This window comes from Sander lucioperca, chromosome 21, assembly GCF_008315115.2.
Source record: "Sander lucioperca isolate FBNREF2018 chromosome 21, SLUC_FBN_1.2, whole genome shotgun sequence".
NCBI lineage: Eukaryota > Metazoa > Chordata > Actinopteri > Perciformes > Percidae > Sander > Sander lucioperca.
The window spans coordinates 5,316,271-5,331,843 of NC_050193.1; the positions used below are offsets into that span (position 1 = coordinate 5,316,271).

The following is a 15,573-nucleotide window of genomic DNA, read 5'->3' on the forward strand; positions in this document are numbered from 1 at the left end:
TCTTTTAAAATATATTTTTTTAACACAGTTGACACAAATTAGGATTTTTGGGATGCTACAGGCATTCACAATATATTTAAATAAGCAGGCACTGTATGGAGTGGAGGATGTGCAGCAAAGACATGTAACGTAAAAATAAAATGTATATGTTGAAGAAGCTACTGGATGCCTACATTTCCCTCAATAAAGTATCCATCTATCTATCTATCTATCTATCTATCTATCTAAACCTTATGGCACAAGGACCTCACACCACTATTACTACAAACATTTTAAATAAATGAAATCCTAAACCTAATACTTTCTTACTGGAGATAACAAAATCTGCAAGCACAAATTATATTCAGCAGTATTCCCCATCAAGACTTGAACAAAGAGATATTGTGGTACAGTAGGACAACAGTAGGTAGGGGTTTCACTGTAAATGGTTAGCCTGCCCATGCCCAACCCTTTTATAGCAGTTATGTTAATAATTGAACAAACCTTCACTTGTAAACACGCCAAACTAACTGAGTTTGCTATTGCCCAGTGCTCACCATCCATTTCTTATAACCGTATAAAAGAAACCATTAAGAGTGTCTCTTCCTGCGCCTACATAAACGTAACTTCCGTGTACCCACTCCTTTCGGAAACTCAGCGATATTGTTAAAGAAAAAAAAAATCTTTCTTGGCATGTTTTAATAATTGATGAGTCTTCGTATCTCTGCACCAGATCCAGATATGTGTTAGCTGAGCCCACTCATGAATCCATGAAATCTTCATTTTAGCTCACTTTCCCACGGGTGCTATCTTTTATATTTGAAAATGAAATTCCTTTGCAAACAACAGCAGATATATTTGACATTCTACAAGTCAGCTTGTAGTGGATGGCGATTTACTGATAACAGTCTACAGCAGCTCACATGAGTCTTTTTGCCATTGGTTTATTGTCATGAACAGAATGCTGCTGCTTGTGCATGTCAATTATCCTGTGCATAGCTGGGCCACACGGTCCATTGTTCCAAAAAATTACGTTAAGTGAAGCCATAATTACATTTTTAGCAGACTGTGTGACAGAGCTGTGGCAATAACTTACTCACATTCTCATGGAGTCATGTGGACCTCACAGCAATACAATGATAACATCAATTATTAACCAGAAATCCTTCATGCATAAAAACTATCATTTGTTGATATTATGGTTAAAAAGCTAAGCTCACATTTCCTCTTCTAGATGCTCATTTCATGCTTGCCTCCAGGTTTAATAAAGCAAACCTTAAACAGTGTGATGGCAGCTTCTCCTTCCATGGCCAAAACACATACAATGTCTGCCTTGAGACTAAGTACTTGGGTCTGTGTACTGAGGGAGACTTCATCTGTGGTAGCAGCAACCATTTCATCACCGTTCAAGTGACATCAAACAGGCGGCACGCTGTTCCAGACTTACAAGTGGCCGAGTGTGCAGGTGCGCCATCTGATTCATCGAAGAAGCCAGACTGCTGACAGGCCAAGGATGGAAATCTCCAAGTGATTCTTTACGTTTTTTTTATTCTCTATTCAAATGGCTGGCCTCATTAATTTCATTAAGGCCAGACGGATTTAAGTCTCCTTTGTTACTGAACACTTGAAGCCCACTGGCCAGACACACATCTCGCTTTCTGGCTCAGAAATGGGCTTTGGTGGTATTTCGTGCACATTACTGATACTGATACTCCTGGTCTGCTTTTCAATACACCATCTATGGTCACAATGTATTCTTTTATTACAGTATATCAAAGTTATTCAGGTGGGAAAAAAAGAGTCCTTTGAAATCAATATTTGTGGAATGAGGATTTAAATGAGATTCTCATGACCGAAACATGATCACTCAAAACAGCTTAAACCTGAGAATACAAAAAAGTTAAATTTAATATTCAATATAAACGTTGCCAATATAAGACTGCTCTAGGTATATGTTAATTACTCAATGAATTGATTAGTTGGGTGAAAGAAAATTACACAACAAGAAAATCTGACTAGGCAATCTGATTGGTCACTAGACTAGAAACTAGACATTTAGAACGTGCTCCAATCAGCATGACAGCACACCCAGAGCCAAATGAGCACACCAGGCTCATCACTTAAAATATCACTCCCCCATTTCCGTGTCAGCATTACAGAGATGAATTAATAAAACTGTGTTTGAAACATTTGTCATTTTGTATTAATGAAAATAAATCAGGAAACACAGTGGAACACACTCCCTCCAACATATTCAGTGAATCATCGGGTTAAACGACTCAAACGCTGTGGAGTTAACTGTTACTGGAAATGTTTGGATCACGTCATCTGTGCCGGTGGCACGTAGCTATGGAAAAAAAACAGCTGATAAAATGTAAATTTCCCGGATGTACAGGAGCTAAATCTATCAATAGAACAATTGATTGAGCGAACACAGCAGTTTATTTATTCAGTTTAGTAAATCCCACGATCTCTACAAAGCTAACATTAGCTCTAGCAGGCTGACTGACCCACAATATTAATACAGTTTGAAAATAGCTGCATCACTGTCGTGCCAATAATGACGTTAAATCAAACCTTCTCGTGTAATATTGCTTAATTAACCAACCAACTATTTTGATAATCGGTTGTCATTTTTCTGCCAAACATTACATGATTGCAGATTTGCTGCTTCTTTCTTTGTTATATATGATGGTAAACTGAATATCTTTAAGACTTTGTACTGTTGGTAATATAAAATAAGGAATTTGAAGATACCATGGGCTCCTGGAAAATAGAAAAGGCATGTTTCACTATTTTCTGACATTTTATTGATGATATAATCTAGAAAATAATTGTCAGACTAATCTGATAAATCTGATAAAAAATAGTTGTTAGGGATCCATACTTTCATAGAATTTTCTTTTCCATTTGGCCAATAATAATATTCAGTCAGAGTCTGAGTGGAAAGCAGCTCAGAATCACTAGAATCAAAACATCCCTGCACTGCTTCAATCGTATAATGTTAGAGGTCATTTAGTCTACAGACGATGCTCTTCAGTGTAAACCTCTGCAGAAACTCTGACGTGTTACACCAAATTAACAAAACAGTGGATCTGCTTGTGCTTTAAACAGTAGACATTGGTTGAGAAAAAAAAAAATTAAACCTACCAATCGCACTCTCTTCAGTCGCTCTTCTAGCTTCTCTTGAGCCTCCCTCTCCCTCAGTACGCCCTCCAGTCTGTTGATCAACTCTGCAGCAAACCTTTCCGGCTCCACATGTATATCCTTTGGAATCCGGTTTGTGCGCTGGGGGGAACATTTTCAAACTGTAAAGCACTCCGTGGATTATTTGTCACTGCATTACTGTCAGCACCATATGGGCAGTTTTACCACCCTGAACTTTTACATCCTGTCAGCGACCAAATATAGGAAACAGAAGCAGGACACATTCAAGTAGACAGTGTCAAGTGTTAAACATCAGAAGGGATAATTTACATTTAAATGTAACAATGAGACTTTACCACTGAATCCTACTGAAGCTGATCCTTTCTGATATGGTGAGTTTTTTTTTAAATTTCCACATTATGGAGAATGTATGAATAACCATATATAATGATTATAATATGACTATAATATATAATGATTAACCACCGTTATAAAAAATTAGGGCTCAGTGACATTCCCATGCCTCCTGTGTGATTTTGAAAGAGGTTGGAGCTAAGACCACCCATCAAAAACACATCACCTTGCAAGTTTTAATAACTACATCCATTTGATAAGCGTGTCTACAGAAAAAAAGATTTAAACTTCAATTTGATAGTAACCTTTTTGATTTATTTTACATTTCAAAATCCTTTTGGGAACATGAACTAGGTAGGATAACAAGTTTACTGTAATTTTAAATGACACAAGTAATCTCATTTCCTCACATAATAGCACGAGTCATTGCATTGCAATCATCCTGATATGGCACCAGTTTATACAAAAAAGTTGGAAAACAAAGTGACATTAAAAAAAAAAAAAAAAAAAACACATCTACAAGCCCTGTCAATTTTCTTATTGCCAATGAAGAGAAGTCATGATTAATTTGTTGGGGCAGGGAAACGTGAGGTTTAGGCTTTGGGGATTTGTGCTCTACTATACAGTCAATTCATGGATCCTAATAGGATGCTACGTGTGGAGTTTTAATTTGACTCTTTACTCCGAGGTCTAATTAGGGCCAGGGTTTTCCTACCAAAAGACAGCACAAGCTGCAGAGGGAGGCATCAGGCTGTCACAGGGGAGGATTCATGTCTACTATGCTTCAGTGGTTACAGCTTAGGAAAGCATCAAGCTACATTTAGACAGCCTTCTCTTTCACCATCAGCTATTCTTACACGCCATCACAGGCCCTGCGACACAGCAGAGCTTAAATATGCACATCTCCAATGGTGCAGCGGAGAAAAATAAGGCAGGGGCAGACAGTTAAAGAGAGGTGTAGAGGCGGAAAGTGAGAGAGAAGGGAGAGAACTCATGAATAACTCACTGGAATATGAGGTAGTGGCACTCGCCCATTTGCTTTGGCACTTTCGTGCATCTCCCGGCGATGCTGTTTGCGGTATCTGTAGGGTGGAACCCCATCTCTGGAATTAACAACAAAGACATTTTCATAAAACATCCTCATCAATAAACAACACAGGCAGCTTTGAAGTTGAAAGCTTTCCACTGCATTTTTTGTTGTTGCCTAAAACGAACACCTTGTAAGTCTTGATTAATCAGTACAGCAGGGCAGGCTTTCTCACAAGCTTATTGTGTCCACTGCACCACAAGTGGTCTGGCAGATTACAGTTACATGTTAACACATCCATCAGTTTGCAATTCCATGTGGTATTTATTGGTCATGCTGGGTTTCACACTCCTTTCCTGTGCTGGAAGCGCTGGAACAATTAGCTGATAACTGCCTCTAATCCATTCAGCTTCAAACACATTTTTGTCCACTGGTGCAAGCTTTGAAGTTTCTTTGGAATTAAATCCCCGGTGCCATATCTGCACCTAGAAAACATTATTTCTAAAATCTTCTTTCACCAGCACACTCAACTGAAATACAAGTCCTGCTCACAAGCGATCCCAAATGGTACAAACATTGCCTTTGGTCTCATGCTGGCGCCCAAACAAAGTTACATTAAATACAACATTTAAAACATTTAAAATTGGTTGGTGTGTCACATTTATAAAAGGTCAGTAGGTTTTCATTTGTGTACATTCTATCAGACATGGTTTTATGTCTGCTACCTTAACAAGCAGATGTTGATAATCACAGTGCATGTAAAAACAGGCAAGAAGTGCAATTTTGAAACCAATTAAACTCTTAATCCTGTCTCTGAGCAATGCTAACTTATATGACATGTCTTCATTTTAAACAACAACTGGAAATACTAGTATTGGGTTCTGTCTTTATGAGTTGGTATGCCAAACTTTAAGCATGAAACGTGTGCGTTTGTGTGTGTGTGTGTGTGTGTGTGTGTGTGTGTGTGTGTGTGTGTGTGTGTGTGATGAGAAAATACATACACACTGCTGTCGGTAAGGGAAATCGTGTCTGTGTCGCTGGACATACTCTGCTGCTCACTATCATTGGCGCTGGTGGCAGGAGCCACAGCATAACCAGTGTTGACATAGTACGGGTTGATGGGCTCCCGACATGGTGCATGCCTGGAAAAAATGAAGAAATATGCTCAGGGCAAAAAAAAGCTTTACTGCAATAATTCATAATGTTATAGACATGCTCATGAAAATGCATTTATAAACAACGGTACACAGCTCTCTGGTATAATTCTAAATGAAGAACACACAGTATTGTTTTATTATGAATGGTTAGATATTGTAATAAAAAAATCTGTCCAGAAGCCAAAGGTTTGTCCGTTTACAGTTAACATTCTATAAAGAACACACAAGTTCAGCACTATACCAGAAGATTATTTACTTTGGTTGTGATTTAAGAACAGCTAAATGCCTTCCATTTCTGCTCTTTTGGTTTAGTGAGAGAGTTGATGCTCCACACATAATGGATTTTAGACAACACACATTAAAGCCATGAAAACTACAGTACCATGTATGCAACATGTATGCTTAGTTAAAAAACCATGATATGAATGAGCCGATATATTTTGTCAACCATTCAGGCTCTGACACTTCCTGCAACTCCTCTTGCTTCGGTTTAGCGTAATCCAAACACACCTACAGCCAGAGAAAGTATACTGCGTTTGCTAGGAACATCATATTTGATAGGATTTCAACAGCCTTTGTGAACACACCAAAATCAATACCAGAGAATTGAACGGTGGAGTATAACTGCAAGTCTTATTCTATGGCACACCCTTCAAGAGCATCTACAGATATATGGGAAAGCTTAATTTGTCAACCTTCTACATTCTCAGTCATTGACTTTGCTGAACACACTCCTTGCAGGGCTTTGTACACATGAATTAAAGATGTTAGGCATCATCTCTTTTTATTCAAATTGGAATTCCCTGAAGCTTTCTCCCTGTTTGGAATGCAGAAGTACCCAGAGTTCAAAATGAAACCTTTGTGACCGACTGATTTTCATTAGCATCTACATTCAGCAACAGCGAATAATTACAGTACCAGGTTGGTGGAAGAGCTGGGACAAATAAAAAGTGCAGTGTACAGAAAATGAGTTTCAAGTTGTGATTATATGTGGAAACATTTCTGATGATGAGACAGTTAAGGACTTGACTAGGAAAAGAAGCAAACATTAATTCAATCTGTCATTTGGTGAAAAACAGATGAGATGATTCCTTGAGCAAAACTTCTACAACACTGCTCACAGTTGCGTTTCCATTTTGGAAACATTTATTTCTCATAGCCACAAATTAATGATAACAACGGTGCAGGACAGTTTCCGCCATCATATAACATCTCTGGACAATCGCTTAAAAAAAGGTTCAGTGCTGGATTTTATTCCAAACTAATTCTCTATGTTGCACTAATTCTTATTTTTGCATAATATAAAACTTGGAAACACACACAAAAAATATATATATCTTAATAATTCCAGCAAATTCCAACTGATAAAAACTAAAACCTCAATAAAGACACAATACAAATGTCAGGTTTACTATCATAAAGAGAGCCTGAAGACATTTTCTCATCAGGCAGGTAGGCCATAGAGTACTACTCATTTAAAAACAATCTATACAACATTTATTGCTTTTGATATTTGGGAAAATTGCTCACATACTGCCTTTTGTTGGTCACACTATGTGAATTTCATTTCATTAACTTGCATTATGCTGCATGAATGTTTAAGAAATAACTGTGTTTTGTCAAATATATTTTATACACACGTTTTTGAAAGATGGTGTCCTCAGTTGCCCTCCATGTGCAATCAAAACGCCCACATGCCATTCTCCCTTCTCATGTCAACTGTTAAATACATGCAAAGGCCAACGAAATCGTACACAAAAGAAAATGTATCAATTCCCTTTCTTTAAGAAAAAAAAGGTCAGACTCCAAACTCAAAAATATTACTTTTACTATGTTACTATATTATAGTTTCATGGTGTTTTACTCTGGGGTGAGGGAAATATGTGTTACGTGCAATATGTTTTTACCAAGGGATGTGTGCAATAGGCCTACTTTATATGCAATTTATTGTTGTGACTGCTACTGGTGCTGTATTGTTTTGTTTCTAACTGCCAATGCATTATTTATGTGTGTAGCTTGGAGTCCAAAACAGAATTTCCCTAAGGGGACAATAAAGTATATTGTATCGTACTAATATCCCTCGAATCCAAACACTGATAACAGATTCTTTATGTGAGATATGACACATAATAATGTTGATTTGAGTGAAACACTGAGCAGTGACACATTGAGACGATGAAGTCTCGCCTTTGAAGTACACAACTTAATTGAACGAGAACAAAACTGAGCTGTTCACTTCAAAAAAATCTCCCCAAACATGAATTAATGTATAGGTCATTCTCTTTCAAGTCATTTGATTTCAAAATGCTGATCTGAAAGACTATTTAATGTCTTTTGTTGCCTGTCTCTTTAGAGATCAGACACAACTGATGTAAAATTTAGTTTGATAAAAACCCAACGGGTGCTACTAAAAGGCTTTTTAAAAATGAAGCGTGTCTTTATGTAATTCCAGCCAAATGCTTGATTGCTGAAATAATGATATGAAAATATGCCCAAAACTGTGTGTTCACTCTCTAATTAAAACTGTATTTTTCTCTTATATTTTTTTAGGAGACTTCGAAGAAAGCATTGATCTCCAACGAAAACTGCCAAAAATCAAACACAAACAAGTATTTGGTTCCTCTTGCATTCTGCAGATATCAACCACAAAAGCTGCACACAGACAAAAAAAGCAGCAGAAGTCTGCAACTTCCCAGTCTATGGCAGGTCTGATTTTAGTTCAGTTTGAACTGGCCAAACTACTAATACTGCATTGTGACCAGTGTTTTAGTCACAGAGAGGATCTTATCTGGAAGGTATTCTCTGAGTGTCAGCTGATGTGAATTCCTGCCCCTCCTCGGGTGCTGCAGCAGTAGAGATCAAATATGGGGAGGTTTCTGTAGTGTCTGACAGTGACGTGATTTTTATTTATTCTGTTGAGGACCAACAATAGCAACAACATGCACATTAGAATCTTAATCTTTAGTAGGGCTGGGCAATATATCGATATTATATCGATATCGTGATACCAAGATTAGATCTCGTCTTAGATTTTGGATATCATTATATCGTAATATGGCATAAGTGTTGTCTTTTCCTGTTTTTAAAGGCTGCATTACAGTAAAGTGATGTAATTTTCTGAATGTACCAGGCTGTTCTAGCTGTTTTATTATTTGCCTTTACCCACTTAGTTATTATATCCACATTACTGATGAGTATTTGTCAAAAAATCTCATTGTGTAAATATTTTGTGAAAGCACCAATAGTCAACCCTACAGTATCGATATCGAGGTGTTTGGTCCAAAATATCGTGATATTTGATTTTCTCCATATCTCCTGGCTCAAATTTTTAGTATTAAAATCCTTGTTTTGGGTTTAGTTTGCAACACTGACAGTACATGTTGTTCCTTCCAACCTAACATGTTGACTTTTTATTTTTACTGCAAGTGGCCTTAATCCTCAGTTGAAGATGTAACCGTATTACATGATGAGCTTTACAAGGTTCAATCAGCAGTGACAGTAGTAAAAGTTGTGGTAGCAAGCAATTACTTATGTATTCATTTGATCTTTAATTGTCACACTTTCATTTGCAAACACACAGTAAATCGTAAGCATGTAACTAATGCTGAGCCACTTTTCATTTGTTTAACATGATTACATTTTCTTATGCTGGAGGATCACTAGTATGTAGAGTAAACACAGTCAGATTACTCAGAGTCTTTTAGAGTCAATCAGTGTCTGTTCTCTCTGTCAGTCTACCGGCTGCTGGGTATTAAGCCGGGCAGACACCGTACGGATTAAGCCCAATTTTAGCCCAGAGTTGGTAGAACCCAACTAATTTTAGAATCGGGCTGAATTTCTGCCATATTGGTCATTTGACGTGCAGTTTGAGGGGGGTCATAACACTTGATTAATTTTGCTGAGCGGATGGATTTCTAGCATGTCAGAATTTTGGTTGGCTGTCTGATTTACCGCATGGCTATTGTCAAAAGATCCATTATAAACTGTAGTGAGCTTGTTTTAATGTTATCGGAGTACTATTTTACACATTGTGGCTAAAACTGTAGTCTTGAGACTGCTTTGATATAAAACTGAACCTCATCATATTGTCTGCATCTTCCAGACATCTGTGGCTCCATATTTTTCTTTTTTTCTTCTAACGTTCCACTCATAGTAGAATTGCACAAAGTAATAAAAGAAAAGTAAGCCTTTCTTTCTTTTTAGTTGACAGAGTTGAGGATGCAGCCACCTTGTTTGAATAAACTTTATTGCAATTGTTACTGGACAAGACTGACTGTGGTGTTGGGTTAACAAAACATACAAGATCAACAAAAACGCACACTGTCTGCTTAGCTTTAGACAGATTCAAAGCAAATGCCCATAACAGTCACAACAAACCGCTATCCAGTACAATCAACAAGTATTGTTTTCCCTCATACAATCTCACTCTTGCCAGACTCAAGCTATAGATCATTTTTACAGTAATATATTTGGAGCTGTCATAACATTAAGGCAAACTTTACCAGCAACTTTGTTAACAAAAGTCAGATTAAACAAAAATTAAGTTGTCTTGGTTCCTTTTTTCCAGGGATGATTTGCCATGAAACTTTTTTAGCATCAACCTGCTTCACTCATACAGGTGTTACTAATAGCAACGATGGCTCCGTTACATATATATCTATATTTATATCTATATTTAATATAAGTGTCATGACAGTGTGTCAGCATGCACAGTACCAGGACCCTGAAACTGAAGCAGCTAAAGGTAATTCAACCATCGGACATTTGATTATTTACTCGAGGTGTGACGAGATCTCGCAATATTAAAACGTGACGATATTTCTTGTTTCTCTTTTCTGGCTTTGTCCCTTATGTTTTTTCCACCTCCAAGATGAATCTCTCGTTGTCTGTGGTGTCGTAGAGGAGACGTATACGATATTGGGTGGTGTCTTTTGGTAAATTGACTGGATACTCTTGCTGTTTCACTTCCTGCCCGGCTGTCCCAACGGCCCGTGGCTTGCATGTGAAAATAGACCTGGCGCGTATCTTTAACGGAGTCGAGAGCCACTTCACGCACGCTTCTGGGACGTGTCGTGGCGCGGCTGGTGGAATATCAAGCATTGACTTGAATGACTGCAATTGCTCGCGGGGGGCGCGTCACATCCTGAACGCGGCGCAGACGCGCCCGGTGGAAATTAGGGGTCAATCTCTTTTTATCTCTCTGTCTTTTTTAAAATGAGTCGGGAAGCGGACAGCAAAGCCTAACTTTACTTACTTTTAATGATATCAAACAAAAAAAAATGTTCTCCCCTCGTCTTAAAATGGTCATAAATTTATACAAGAGTAGCTACTTCCTTGTTTACTGCTGCAATGAATAAAATGCAGAGGAGAAAAGAGCATCTGTTGCCACAAAATCGCCTGTTGAGTGTTTGATGGTTATTTATTTGTGCTTTAGAACGTAATCACTGTGAAACAATCGTAAAATAAGCTTTATTTCTCTCTCTCCACTGTGCAATGACAAATTCAGGTACAAACAACTGGTCTCAACTACTGCCAGAAAACGCTTGGTTACGTTGTAACCTTGGTTCTCTGAGTGAAGAGCCTATCTCTCCACCATACATATAGAATATGTAACAGTAGATAGATTGTCTCGATACGATAGAGAACGTGGACATGCTCATATTCCTGAATAAGAACATGATCATATCTTAGGCTGAGCAGCGTATCATGCTTAAAGAAAAACATTGGTCAGTCTTTTTAATAGGTTTGCACTTATTGAGAGAGTACTACTTTGATTATGGTTTGCACTTAAAAAAATGTGAAAATCAGTCAGAAAATGTGAAATGTATGCAAAGCACCAACATTAGGTGAAAAAAGAAGTCTAACTGAATCTGCAAGAATCATTAACTTAAAATGCAGTCAAGTCATCAAAAGAAACAGAAAAGGAGCGGCAACCTCAGCATTTATGCCACTGATTTAAAAAAACTAAACATTGAATTTTAATCTGAGTACAGCCCTGTAATTATGGCTAAAAGCTAATGTTTCTCATAATCAATCAGCAGGCCATCAGCAGGTTTGGCATTGCACAGATTAGAACATCTGGGTAAATCTACTTTGACCTCTCACATTAAGAATGAAAAGCATTTCAAAGCTGAGAGGCCATTATTTTAAAGCTGTTGTTGCACACACGTATACATAGGTGGCAAACACAGTCACCCTTTGCACTGCAGTTACTACAAACAATTGCTAACTTCCTCGACTACCTACTTGTATTGATAGGTTGCTAAACTGAATCAGAGTATTGAGATGAGTGCTCTTCTTCAATTTAGGAGAAATTAAACATTAGTTTTGTATTGATTATGATACAAAGTTTATTAAATATAACATATTTCCACTTTTAAGGAGCACATTGTCTTGGATTTAATATATGTTTGTGCAATAGGAAGTTCACAGCAAATGTGCATATTAATGTCAAGATGAGCGTGTGCTCTACAATGTTTCACTTTTGCCATGTTTTTGGGTGTGTTTGACAAGATTTGAAATTCTGAGTTTATTTTTTTTAATTACCTTTTTTTTTAAGATTATTTTTTTGGGGGCTTTTTTCCCTTTATTTCAGAGTGACAGTGGATAGACAGGAAAGGTGGGAGAGAGATGGGGGATGACACGCAGCAAAGGGCCGTAGGTCGGATTCGAACTCAGGCCGCTGCAAAGGCCTCAGCCCACATGGGGCGCACGCTCTTACTGGTGAGCTACAGGTCGCCCCAAGAGTTTATATTATTTTTGTGGCCTAAAAATCAAATCAAATCAAAATCCATGGCTGTGACTAGTCGACATTATAAAAGAAGTTTGCGATCTCTAGATTGAATAGTCCAACCTAATACATTTAGTTTTCCCATAAATGCAGTCTTAATATTAAAAAGAGGGAGGTTAAGATGACAGTTGCCAGGGTAAGATTTCAGAAAGCTCCTTCGTAAACAAAATCATGTTGAACTTTTACTACAAAACCCTGTCCAATGGAAAAACACAAGTCCCACAGTACCTGCACAAGAAAAACCAAGAACACTACTTCAACCTTCTAACAACAAATTAACTTCTGCAGCCTCTGACATTTCACACCACCTTCCTCTCATCTCAGCTACACTCAGACTCTGTTTTCATCTCAAACTTCAAGCAGCGTTCATGGTATTGTGGGGTTTCAGGCTTATTTCTAATTCAGCAGTTTGCAGAGACAAGCTGTGTAGTTAGGGCTGTAGAGAAGCCTTCTAGATTGCTGGGAGGATTTACCTGTACTCGTGACTGTCCTGGAATCTCGCGCTGTTGGCAACACGATGTGGTGCCGTCTCCATTAGCAGCTTCTGAGTGAGCCGGTTGCTCGGTGTGGGGTCACACTCGGGCTGCTCCTCCGGCTCCTGGTCACATCTCCATTCCTCATCCTCGTTTAAAGTCGGTAAATAACCGGACAGCCCCTTTCCATTCCCAGAAACAGAGCTCTGATCGCTGTACAGTTTAGGGCTTTCTCCTCCTGTCCGTGTATATTCCAAATATATGTCAGACTTAAGAAATAAGGGATAGGTGTTCTCCTCCATCATAGTCTGTATCTCAGTCTGAGCCTGGTCAAACATTGCAGGATCAATGTGAAGCTTCATGACACAGTCTTTGATGAAGGACTTGGTAGCTGGTTTAATCTGTCGGGAAACAATCCCATTGTTGTCCAGGATGTATTTCTTATAGATAGCTTTTGCCAGTTTGACCTTCTTCTCCTCATTACCCTCATTAGCTTCAAGTTTGCGGAAGCCACTGCACGCAAACCAGAAGTCCAACATATCTGCATACCCCTCCTGCTTGAGGAACGTCCTAAACAGATGGATGCCATCTTGATCATCCAGGAGGGAGTGAAGAGAGTCTGCCCACTTTAAGTAGGGTGGTGTAGGGGAAGCACTTCCCTCCGGCTCATAACCCAGGTCCAAGTCAGGTCGCCTGGGTGTAGCCACAGACGCCTCACATTTGAGGCTCTCGTTCTTTGAGGAAAAGCCGAGGTTGCTGTACTGGCGTCCGTCACTGCACACCAGCTCACCTTCTTCCCCTGGGACTGGAGGTCTCGGAGCATCCTCAGTGAAGCTGCCTCCCAGGTCTGCTAAGTAGTCCCTTTTGTCGCTTATGCTCATAGTCCCAGCATCCATAAACCACGTCCCCGTAGAGCCCACACTGCACAACTAGTAGATCCAGACCTCTACTTATGCCACTGCAAAAAAACTCCTGCAAGGAGGAAAAATATATAATGAGACGCAGCTTCATCACATCACTGAAGTGAAGAGTAGTGCTAGCCTTGACAGGGCACTGCTATGAGAATTTTTCATTCTCTGATTAATGAAAAAAAAAGTCATATTAGCAGATCTACTGAGAAAAGGTTGATTAATTATGTGCCATATTTGCCATATGCCTGGTTAGAAGAGGACTAATACCTCATAGGGATTTTTTTCGAATTTTGCACAGTTTGCATTTTTATCAGATTTTCATGAAAAACTCATCATGTGGCCAGTTTCCAGCTGAACACTGAAATTAAAGCAAATTCAGCAGAAATCCAGAGGATCTGTAAACGTGAGACAAGCTAATGAAAACCCCATGACTCCAACATGAGGAATTAATGATTACATTCTTTCGCAACTACAATAAAGTGTATTTACATTTGAATTACGGAATCAATACAATAGAATAACTGTGGAAATGAGTGATGAAATCAACCCAGAAAACAACAATACAAGGATACACTGAAATAGAATTCTATGCACCTGATCTGTAAACGTAATATCTGCATAACATCTGCAAACCTAAGCAGAAACTGAAAGCTTAAGTCATTTGGCTTGTAATGTGGTTTCATAGTCTATTAAGTGGTTTGATGGTCTATAATTGTGCCATACTGAGTCACATTGAGAGTTATGTGGGAGTGTTGTGGTAATCTAAGCCATGAGTCGTGGCGTCTGGCCCTGAAGGCATCTACTACGCAGTAGTATGAATATGGTGTAGTGTTATGTAGTTTGCAGCAATATTCTCTGATTTTTATGCATGAGCATGCAATTACTTTACACAGCTACTCCAGTTGCAGCCAAATTAGTATTAGTGTATCACCACAATGATAAATTCACTTGAGATTTACAGTATGAACTCAATAATGAAGCAGTCTCTACTATTAGCTGAAATGAGCAGCACTGAAAATATACTTTATTGATCCTTGTATCATATTCTCTCCTTTATTTCATTTCCCTGGTATCATAGTACAGGGTCAGCTGCAGAATAGCGTACCAAATGATTTTAGGGATTCAATGTCTTGTTCAAGGACACGTCCTGGTCCTCATGTGTTGTCCTTGAGCTTTCTTGCTGAGCAAAGAGTTAGACACAGTAGTGTGTGTATATCTCCACCTCTACTCACTGTACATACAGTTCATGATTAAGCTTCCCAGATACAGTGTCAGAAATCATTTTAGTGCAGATTCCCTAATGCAACAACAGTGTAGAGAAAAAAAAAATTCTCTGTTTAAATTCACACATCTGTGCAGCAGCCAATATTTTTTGACAGATGAGGGCAGGACAAAATCGTGGTGACCAGTAATGGCTCTGATCAATCAAAATCCTATTTATAGCTCTGTGTCCTTAACTCTAATGGTTTTGGGATTAAAAATAAATCTTGAAAAAAGTAGATTTATAATTTAAAAAAACGGCTGACGTTTACTCTAGCTGTGATTTCAAAAGAAATATTTTTTTGATAGTTGCCATCACGTTACCTTTAGGGCACACCCACTCTCTGTCTTTTCCAATACAAATCATTTTGCTGATAGAACAAAAGACAGTAAAGACAAAATTGGCAACAATGCCGTTCTCTGCACAATCCTGAAGTGTGAGCAGCACGTGCACTTGTGCAAATCATAACCAGAA

General features: G+C 38.5%; 1 protein-coding gene across 8 annotated transcripts in view; it reads right to left on the reverse strand.

The window, feature by feature from the left end:
• axin1 (axin 1) overlaps positions 1 to 15,573 on the reverse strand; it is a 34,410-nt gene that overhangs the window by 7,033 nt on the left and 11,804 nt on the right. For 7 of the 8 annotated variants that reach the window (XR_004107319.2, XM_035996779.1, XM_031312638.2 and 4 more), the window contains 4 exons: positions 12,928 to 13,899; positions 5,509 to 5,649; positions 4,487 to 4,583; positions 3,130 to 3,267 (listed from right to left, as the gene is read on the reverse strand). Coding sequence is in view for 7 of the 8 variants with exons in the window: in XM_035996779.1 (XP_035852672.1) it covers positions 3,130 to 3,267; positions 4,487 to 4,583; positions 5,509 to 5,649; positions 12,928 to 13,823 (1,272 nt within the window). In the remaining variant the exon portion in view is untranslated. The remainder of the gene's footprint in view (positions 1 to 3,129; positions 3,268 to 4,486; positions 4,584 to 5,508; positions 5,650 to 12,927; positions 13,900 to 15,573) is intronic. The other variant, XM_031312643.2, reaches the window with a different exon arrangement.